This window comes from Salmo salar, unplaced genomic scaffold (assembly GCF_965601325.2).
Source record: "Salmo salar unplaced genomic scaffold, fSalSal1 ptg000177l, whole genome shotgun sequence".
Lineage (NCBI taxonomy): Eukaryota > Metazoa > Chordata > Actinopteri > Salmoniformes > Salmonidae > Salmo > Salmo salar.
The window spans coordinates 208,710-219,201 of NW_027675325.1; the positions used below are offsets into that span (position 1 = coordinate 208,710).

General features: G+C 41.0%; 1 protein-coding gene across 1 annotated transcript; it reads right to left on the reverse strand.

The window, feature by feature from the left end:
* Nucleotides 1–7,766: 7,766 nt before the first annotated feature.
* On the reverse strand, nucleotides 7,767–9,945 carry LOC145867070 (NLR family CARD domain-containing protein 3-like). Its single transcript, XM_082971114.1, has 2 exons — nucleotides 8,634–9,945; nucleotides 7,767–8,401 (listed from the first exon to the last, which is right to left on the reverse strand). Exons 1-2 carry the CDS (start codon nucleotides 9,191–9,193, stop codon nucleotides 8,212–8,214), a joined length of 750 nt encoding a protein of 249 aa, XP_082827240.1. The 5' UTR covers nucleotides 9,194–9,945; the 3' UTR covers nucleotides 7,767–8,211.
* Nucleotides 9,946–10,492: the final 547 nt, after the last annotated feature.

The following is a 10,492-nucleotide window of genomic DNA, read 5'->3' on the forward strand; positions in this document are numbered from 1 at the left end:
TGAATCAGGATAAACCATCCCATGCATTAAATTAAAACAATTAATGACTCCACCAAGGCAACATACATAATGTTCCATATGTGTATTAAAACATTTTCAAACACAAATACATGTTCAGACACAACATCAAAAGAAATAAAAAAAATAATAAACCCCAATGAGTCGTGCACAACCAGTGTCCAAATTAAGCACCTCACATTGTGGTTACTCACGACTTGGTAGATATTCCCTCAGCGAAGTATGGCAGTTCCATGCAGGTTTCCTCACCAAGTCCAAGGCAGCACAGCTACCCATGCAGACAGTACTCCTTAGTAACCGATATCCCCATGGCAACACGAACTCGTTAAGCTTCCCAAGCAATTATCTCCCGGTGTCACACGATGCTAGGCTAACCTCTAGCTGGCTAATACCTCCACGACGAGACGGTAGCTTCAGTCTTTACTAAGTTTTAACAAAATTATAACAACTCTTTTATTAAATAAAATATGTATTTCCCTTCATGTCTTAGTAGCTATGGGTTTTGTTGTAGTTCTGTCGTCTTCTTTTATAATTTTTCTTCACCAACCGTCCTGAGGTAAAACGTCCATCCTTTCATCAACGTCTTTTTCCCTCCCGTTAACCAGGTCAACTCCCATTGGCCACAACTTAACAAGCGACCTTATTGCTCAAAACGGAAACTTCAAAGTAAAACAAACTATTCACTTATACATTAAATAAATATTTCTTCAAAAAGCATAATGCATTAACAACATTACAGTTTAGGAGCAATTCAATCATCTTTTAAATATAAAACCAATTAATTATAACAAATAAACTCAATACTTGGTTCAAACAAGAGTATTACACAAACATACAGTCAATAATACAGTAGAAAATAAGTCTATATACAATGTGAGCAAATGAAGTGAAATAAGGGAGGTAAAGGCAAAAAAAGGCCATGGTGGCAAAGTAAATACAATATAGCAAGTAAAACACTGGAATGGTAGATATCAGTGGAAGAAAGTGCAAAGTAGAAATAATGGGGTGCAAAGGAGCTAAATAAATAAATACAGTAGGGGAAGAAGTAGTTGGGCTAAATTATAGATGGGCTATGTACAGGTGCAGTAATCTGTGAGCTGCTCTGACAGCTGGTGCTTAAAGCTAGTGAGGGAGATAAGTGTTTTGAGTTTTAGAGATTTTTGTAGTTCGTTCCAATCATTGGCAGCAGAGAACTGGAAGAAGAGGCGGCCGAAGGAGGAATTGGCTTTGGGGGTGACCAGGGAGATATACCTGCTGGAGCGCGTGCTACAGGTGGGTGCTGCTATGGTGACCAGTGAGCGGAGATAAGGGGGGACTTTACCTAGCAGGGTCTTGTAGATGACCTGGAGCCAGTGGGTTTAGCAACGAGTATGAAGCGAGGGCCAGACAACGAGAGCGTACAGGTCGCAGTGGTGGGTAGTACAGTGGGGGAAAAAAGTATTTGATCCCCTGCTGATTTTGTACGTTTGCCCACTGACAAAGAAATGATCAGTCTATAATTTTAATGGTAGGTTTATTTGAACAGTGAGAGACAGAATAACAGCAAAAAAATCAAGAAAAACGCATGTCAAAAATGTTATACAATTATTTGCATTTTAATGAGGGAAATGAGTATTTGACCCCTCTGCAAAACATGACTTATTACTTGGTGGCAAAACCCTTTCTTGTAGTTGGCCACCAGGTTTGCACACATCTCGGGAGGGATTTTGTCCCACTCCTCTTTGCAGATCTTCTCCAAGTCATTAAGGTTTCGAGGCTGACGTTTGGCAACTCGAACCTTCAGCTCCCTCCACAGATTTTCTATGGGATTAAGGTCTGGAGACTGGCTAGGCCACTCCAGGACCTTAATGTGCTTCTTCTTGAGCCACTCCTTTGTTGCCTTGGCCGTGTGTTTTGGGTCATTGTCATGCTGGAATACCCATCCACAACCCATTTTCAATGCCCTGGCTGAGGGAAGGAGGTTCTCACCCAAGATTTGACGTTACATGGCCCCGTCTATTGTCCCTTTGATGCAGTGAAGTTGTCCTGTCCCCTTAGCAGAAAAACACCCCCAAAGCATAATGTTTCCACCTCCATGTTTGACGGTGGAGATGGTGTTCTTGGGGTCATAGGCAGCAATCCTCCTCCTCCAAACACTGCGAGTTGAGTTGATGTCAAAGAGCTCCATTTTGGTCTCATCTGACCACAACATTTTCACCAGTTGTCCTCTGAATCATTCAGATGTTCATTGGCAAACTTCAGACGGGCATGTATATGTGCTTTCTTGAGCAGGGGGACCTTGCGGGCGCTGCAGGATTTCCGTCCTAGTGTGTTACCAATTGTTTTCTTGGTGACTGTGGTCCCAGCTGCCTTAAGATCATTGACAAGATCCTCCCGTGGAGTTCTGGGCTGATTCCTCACCGTTCTCATGATCATTGCAACTCCACGAGGTGAGATCTTGCATGGAGCCCCAGGCCGAGGGATATTGAAAGTTCTTTTGTGTTTCTTCCATTTGCGAATAATCGCACCAAATGTTGTCACCTTCTCACCAAGCTGCTTGGCGATGGTCGTGTAGCCCATTCCAGCCTTGTGTAGGTCTACAATCTTGTCCCTGACATCCTTGGAGAGCTCTTTGGTCTTGGCCATGGTGGAGAGTTTGGAATCTGATTGATTGATTGCTTCTGTGGACAGGTGTCTTTTTTAAGTTGCGGTTAGGAGCACTCCCTTTAAGAGTGTGCTCCTAATCTCAGCTCGTTACCTGTATAAAAGACACCTGGGAGCCAGAAATCTGTCGTGTCATTGGGGTACCATTAAACTGAAGACATGTTTATCAATTAACTCCCTGTAATTATTATCACACGATTAAACTGATTAATCGTTTAATTGTAATTAACTCGGAGATCGAGGCACCAAGGAGAATATTCAGATTACAAAGCTATAATTTTCCTAATATAACTTTCCTCTACTATAATATTATAGTATAGGCCGATTATCTTCTGGTTTAAATGGTGTATTTTACCTCGAGTCCAGTCTCATTCCAAACATCGTAAATTGTTGTATCTGCACGAACCCAGTCTTTACTAAAATCATCCATACATCAATTGTCTTAAAATCATTTATTTACTACACTAAGTAATTAACAGAAAACATACAAACAGTAATTATCGTCACAAAGGATTGGTATAGTAATGTGCCCTAATGGCTAACAGGCATGGCTGGTCTGTTAGACAATGGGTCATAAACGGTCAGCTGAGAATGTACACAGAGTTCATTAATATTAACAATTGACAATTGAAGGCTCACTCATTCGGGAACAATTGCAATCAATATATATTTACGCTCATGTGTCGTCGTCGGGATCCTTGTTCGAGCGTCGTTCTGTGGAGAGTTTTGTCTCTCTCTCTCTCTCTCGGTTAGAATGGATCTTTCAAAGCGACATTCATTAATGTTGTTATAGAATGGATGTTTCGTTGGTCTTCGCGTTCAATGATATAATTTACTTAGCTGCAGACTAATAATTAATATCAAAGACTTGTTCTTATTCTGTCGGTATCAATAGTCTAAAAGTTAACCACATGGTATGGTTCACTTTCAGTAAAGGAATTGGATGGTAAAACCTATTGGCCATGGAGTGGAGGCCTGGTCTGAAGAAATGTAAATCAGGGTGGGTTTTATAGTGACCCTTGAACAGGCTTGTGAAATGACGCCTGGTCTTGTCTGTGTCCCTTGGGGGGCGTGTCGATGGCTGAGTGAAGCTTGGTACAGAAATCCAATTCTATCACATTAACATCAGTACATAGCATCTCAATGTATTACAAATAGCTTTATCCTTATTAATACATTTTATACAACCATTATGATGCAAGTCTTAACCTGTTAGGGCTAGGGGGCAGCATTGACACGGCTGGATAAAAAACATACCCGATTTAATCTGGTTACCACTCCTACTCAGTAACTAGAATATGCATATACTTATTACATATGGATAGAAAACACCCTAAATTTTCTAAAACTGTTTGAATGGTGTCTGTGAGTATAACAGAACTCAAATGGCAGGTCAAAACCTGAGAGATTCCTTTACAGGAAGTGGCCTGTCTGACCATTTGTTGAACTTCTTTTCCATCTCTATCATTTACTAAGGATCTCTGCTCTAACGTGACACTTCCCACGTCGTCCATAGGCGCTCAGAGCCCGGGAAAAAACAGAATGTCGTCATTCCAGCCCCAGGCTGAAACACATTATCGCCTTTCTCAAGTGGCCGATCAAGAGACACTAGCTTATGCGCGTGACCCCGACCGCCCCCGCCTTTGGGATTTTTTCCTCTGTTTGCCGAAAAGGAGATTCCCTGTCGGAATATTATCGCTTTTCTACGAGAAAAATGTCGTAAAAATTGATTTTAAACAGCGGTTGACATGCTTCGAAGTACGGTAATGGAATACTTAGAATTTTATTGTCACGAATTGCGCCAAGCGCGTGACACTTCTTTACTATTTCGGATAGTGTCTGGAACGCACGAACAAAACGCCGCTATTCGGATATAACGATGGATTATTTTGGACCAAACCAACATTTGTTATTGAAGTAGCTGTCCTGGGTGTGTATTCTGACGAAGACAACAAAAGGTAATGAAATTTTTATAATAGTAAATATGATTATGGTGAGTGCTAAACTTGCCGGGTGTCTAAATAGCGAGCCCGTGATGCCTGGGCTATGTACTTAGAATATTGCAAAATGTGCTTTCACCAAAAAGCTATTTTAAAATCGGACATATCGAGTGCATAGAGGAGGTCTGTATCTATAATTCTTAAAATAATTGTTATGCTTTTTGTGAACGTTTATCGTGAGTAATTTAGTAAAATGTTAGCGAATTCCCCGGAAGTTTGCGGGGGGTATGCTAGTTCTGAACGTCACATGCTAATGTAAAAAGCTGGTTTTTGATATAAATATGAACTTGATTGAACAAAACATGCATGTATTGTATAACATAATGTCCTAGGGTTGTCATCTGATGAAGATCATCAAAGGTGAGTGCTGCATTTAGCTGTCTTCTGGGTTTTGGTGACATTATATGCTGGCTTGAAAAATGGGTGTCTGATTATTTCTGGCTTGGTACTCTGCTGACATAATCTAATGTTTTGCTTTCGTTGTAAAGCCTTTTTGAAATCGGACAGTGTGGTTAGATTAACGAGAGTCTTGTCTTTAAATAGCTGTAAAATAGTCATATGTTTGAGAAATTGAAGTAATAGGATTTTTAAGGTTTTGAAAATCGCGCCACAGGCTGCCAGTGGCTGTTACGTAGGTGGGACGAATTCGTCCCGCCTAGCCCAGAGAGGTTAAGCTGAGGCTATTATATAAACAGTTTTATGGTAATATGGCTATATTGTCTCTTCTGAGTATCACAAAATTGTACCAAGCGGACCAGTTCGTAGCTGGATTCTTCACCAATCTTCCATACCTTCTCCAGAACACAAATGTCGCTTGGCTCCCCAATTCTGTGAGTTGGAAGAATTTCCTGTGTCTCTCTATGGGCCATGTGGCCAGAGACTCCTCTTAGAGTTTTTACAACCCTTTCACACAGGGCCTGGGTGGTTGGGAAGGTAGGTTGGGGGATGGTACAAAGGGGAGGGGGTCAACTGTCCTTCCTGTACCCAAAGAGGCCAACGTCATGACAAATCTTTGTGATTGAGACAAAACGGATGGCACTGTGATAGACTGCATCTAATTTATTGAGTAGGGTATTGGAGGCTATTTTGTAAATGACATCGCCGAAGTCGAGGATCGGTAGGATGGTCAGTTTTATAAGGGTATGTTTGCAGCATGAGTGAAGGATGCTATGTTGCGAAATAGGAAGCCAATTCTAGATTTAATTTTGGATTGGAGATGTTTAATATAAGTCTGGAAGGAGAGTTTACAGTCTAACCAGACACCTAGGTATTTGTAGTTGTCCACATATTCTAAGTCAGAACCGTCCAGAGTAGTGATGCTGGACAGGCGGGCAGGTGCAGGCAGCGATCGGTTGAAGAGCATGCATTTAGTTTTACTTGTATTTAAGAGCAGTTGGAGGCCACGGAAGGAGAGCTGTATGGCATTGAAGCTCGTCTAGAGGTTAGTTAACCTGTTGGGTCTAGGGGGCAGCATTTGCACGTCTGGATAAAAAAAATGTACCCGATTTAATCTGGTTACTAATCCTACCCAGTAACTAGAATATGCATATACTTATTATATATGGATAGAAAACACTCTAAAGTTTCCAAAACTGTTTGAATGGTGTCTGTGAGTATAACAGAACTCATTTGGCAGGCAAAACCCTGAGACATTTTCTGACAGGAAGTGGATACCTGATGTGTTGTATTGACTTTAAACCTATCCCATTGAAAAACACAGGGGTTTAGGAATATTTTGGCACTTCCTATTGCTTCCACTAGATGTCACCAGCCTTTACAAAGTGTTTTGAGTCTTCTGGAGGGAGATCTGACCGAACAAGAGCCATGGAACGGTGATGTCCCATTAGACACCTGGCGCGCTACTTCATGTTGGGTACCCTCGTTCCAATACGTTATAAAAGGCTATGCATTCGTCCACCTTGAATATTATTCATGTTCTGGTTAAAAAAGGCCCTAATGATTTATGCTATACAACGTTTGACATGTTTGAACGAACGGAAATATATTTTTTCCCCTCGTTCATGACGAGAAGTCCGGCTGGCTTACATCATGTGCTAACGAGACGGAGATTTTTGGACATAAATGATGAGCTTTTTTGAACAAAACTACATTCGTTATGGACCTGTGATACCTGGAAGTGACATCTGATGAAGAGAATCAAAGGTAATGGATTATTTACATAGTATTTTCGATTTTAGATCTCCCCAACATGACGTCTAGTCTGTATCGCAACGCGTATTTTTCTGGGCACAGTGCTCAGATTATTGCAAAGTGTGATTTCCCAGTAAGGTTATTTTTAAATCTGGCAAGTTGATTGCGTTCAAAAGATGTAAATCTATAATTCTTTAAATGACAATATAATATTTTACCAATGTTTTCTAATTTTAATTATTTAATTTCTGACGCTGACTTGACTGCCGGTTATTGGAGGGAAACGATTTCCTCAACATCAATGCCATAGTAAAACGCTGTTTTTGTATATAAATATGAACTTGATAGAACTAAAAATGCATGCATTGTCTAACATAATGTCCTAGGAGTGTCATCTGATGGAGATTGTAAAAGGTTAGTGTATCATTTTAGCTGGTTTTATGGTTTTGGTGACCCTGTCTTTGACTTGACAAAACATTACACACAACTCTTGTAAATGTACTGTCCTAACATACTCTAAATTTATGCTTTCGCCGTAAAACCTTTTTGAAATCGTAAAACGTGGTTAGATTAAGGAGATGTTTATCTTTCAAATGGTGTAACATAGTTGTATTTTTGAAAAATTTGAATTTTGACATTTATTTGGATTCAAATTTGCCGCTCTTGAAATGCACCTGCTGTTGATGGAGTGCACCACAGGTGGCACGCTAGCGTCCCACCTAGCCCCAAGAGGTTAACACAGTGTCCAAAGAAGGGCCAGAAGTATACAGAATAACACCAATAACAGAGGGGGTCTGATCTTTGTGCCTCTGTAAATTTCTCATTCATCATCATTAATGATTCATTCCTGATTATTCATAATCATGGTAGCATCCACATGAATGTAGAAGTGTTCAGAAACATGTTCTATTCTTACTGACAATACAAGTGAAATGACTCCAAAATGACAGGACATTATTCACCATTCAGTTTCTATTAGGAAAAACATCATCCAAAACACAACCAAGACAAACTGCAAATGAATTCAACAGGTTTGTAGAATCACAATTGATGTAATCACTGCAGGCATGGATCATGGGACTAAATACTAAACTTATGAAAACTTTAATACAATATAAGTGAATTTGTCCGAATATGTACAACTTTTTCAAATGGGAGAACTAAATACATAAAGTGCTTTCCTTAACAGTAACACAGCTATGTATGAAAATACCCTCAAATAAAAGGTGACATTCTGTACTGTCACCTGATATGAAACATTCTATCTCAAATCCAAAATGCTGGATCATAGCACCACATTTAAAACTGTAAGCTTCACTGTCCAAACACATATGGTGTGGACTATGTGTGCCTGGTAAACACATGTGGATCTGGTGAACAGTTATCACTTGTTGACCAACTACAGGAATACTGACCTCAGCGTCTCCAGTTTACAGTGTGGATCCTCCAGTCCAGCAGAGAGCAGCTTCACTCCTGAATCCTTCAGGTCATTGTTACTCAGGTCCAGCTCTCTCAGGTGTGAGGGGTTTGACTTCAGAGCTGAGACCAGAGAAGCACAGCCTTTCTTTGTGACTCCACAGCCTGACAGCCTGCAACGAGATCATCATGACTTCACAAACACACTGGTAATTTAACACCAGTAGTGTAGAAGGACAAGGGTAGATGCATTTGGTTCATATTCCCAAACAACACATAGATTCATCTTCCATCAATGCATTTATTCAATATGTTTTTCAATATACATATTATAATACATATTTTTCTCCAAACATAATATTTCTTCCTGATGAATACTTCTTATATGTCATTTTATTTACTCACAGAGCAGCTCTGGAGGCTTTGACCACTGGCAGCAGCCTCAGAAGAGTTTCCTCTGATCTGGAGAATTTCTTCAGGTCAAACACATCCAGCTCCTTTTCTGAAGTCAGCAATACAAAGGCCAGAGCTGACCACTGTGCAGGTGACAGGTTGGGTTCTGAGAGACTTCCTGATCTCAGGTAGCTTTGGATCTCCTCCACTAGAGAATGGTCATTCAGTTCATTCAGACAGTGGAACAGATTGATACTCCTCTCTGGGGAGGGATTCTCCCTGATCTTCTCCTTGATGTACTTGACTGTTTCTTCATGGCTCTGTGAGCTGCTTCTTGTCTTTGTCAGTAGACCTCGTAAGTGCTTCTGATTGGATTCCAGTGAGAGGCCCAGAAGGAAGCGGAGGAACAGGTCCAGGTTTCCTGTCTCACTTTGTAAGGCTTTATCCAGGGCACTCTTGTAGACAGTAACTTCAGTAACTTCAGGCTTGTCTCTGAACAGCGAGAAAACGTATCTGACCATTGATTGAGGTTCATCCATTAGATTCTCATTGTTGTTGATGAATGAACACATATACAGCAGCCAGAAACTCCTGAATGCTCAGATGAACAAAGCAGTACACCTTGTTCTGGTACAGCCCACATTCCTCTTTAAAGAGCTGTGTGCACAATCCTGAGTACACTGAGGCTTCATTGACATCAATGCCAGCCTCTTTCAGGTCTTTTTCATAGAAAATCAGATTGCCCTTCACTAGCTGTTGAAAAGCCAGTTTTCCCAGTGACAGAATGCTCTCTTTATTCCAGTGTGGACCTGTCTCTTCTTTCCCAAGATACTTTTCATTCTTCTGTTTGGTATGAAACACCACAAGGTGTGTGTACATCTCAGTCAGAGTCTTGGGCATCTCTTCTCTCTTATGTTCCAGCATGTGTTCGAGGACTGTTGCAGAAATCCAACAGAAGACTGGAATGTGGCACATGATGTGGAGGCTCCTTGATGTCTTTATGTGTGAGATGATTCTGCTGGCCAGGTCCTCATCACTGAATCTCTTCCTGAAGTACTCCTCCTTCTGTGGGTCATTGAACCCTCGTACCTCTGTCACCTGGTCAACACACCCTGAAGGGATCTTATTGGCTGCTGCAGGTCGGGTCGTTATCCAGAGGAGAGCAGAGGGAAGCAGATTTCCCTTGATGAGATTTGTCAGCAGAACATCCACTGAGGTTGACTCTGTGACGTCCCAACAGATCTTGTTCTTCTGGAAGTCTAGGGGCAGTCGGCACTCATCCAGACCATCAAAGATGAACAGAACTTTGTACTTGTCGAAGTTTGAGATTGTTGATTGTTTGGTTTCCATTGAGAAGTTATTGAGAAGTTCAATCAAAGTGTGTTTGTCCCCTTTCATCAAATTCAGCTCCCGGAAAGGGAATGAAAACACAAATTGAACATCCTGATTTGCTTTTCCTTCAGCCCAGTCCAGAATGAACTTCTGCACAGAGACTGTTTTTCCAATGCCAGCGACTCCCTTTGTCAGCACAGTTCTGATACGTTTGTCTTGTCCAGTTAAGGGTTTGAAGATGTCGTTACATTTGATTGCAGTCTCTGGTCTTGCTTGTTTCCTGGTTGTTGTCTCAATCTGTCTCAGCTCATGTTCATTATTGACCTCTCCTGTTCCACCCTCTGTGATGTAGAGCTCTGTGTAGATCTGATTGAGAAGTGTTGGGTTTCCTTGTTTAGCGATCCCCTCAAATACACATTGAAACTTCTTCTTTAGATTAGATTTGAGTTCACGTTGGCAAATCACAGCAAGCTCATCTGAATGAAGAAATAACACAGAGGATATTAATATTACGTCTGTTTTAATGTCTACAGTATTGA

Bases quoted from the DNA above. Each gene is read 5' to 3' on its own strand.
- LOC145867070 (XM_082971114.1), bottom strand. From the start codon at position 9,193: ATGTGTTCATTCATCAACAACAATGAGAATCTAATGGATGAACCTCAA. The intron at 8,402-8,633 runs GTGAGTAAATAA...ATCTCGTTGCAG, and splicing joins AAAGCCTCCAGAGCTGCTCT to GCTGTCAGGCTGTGGAGTCA.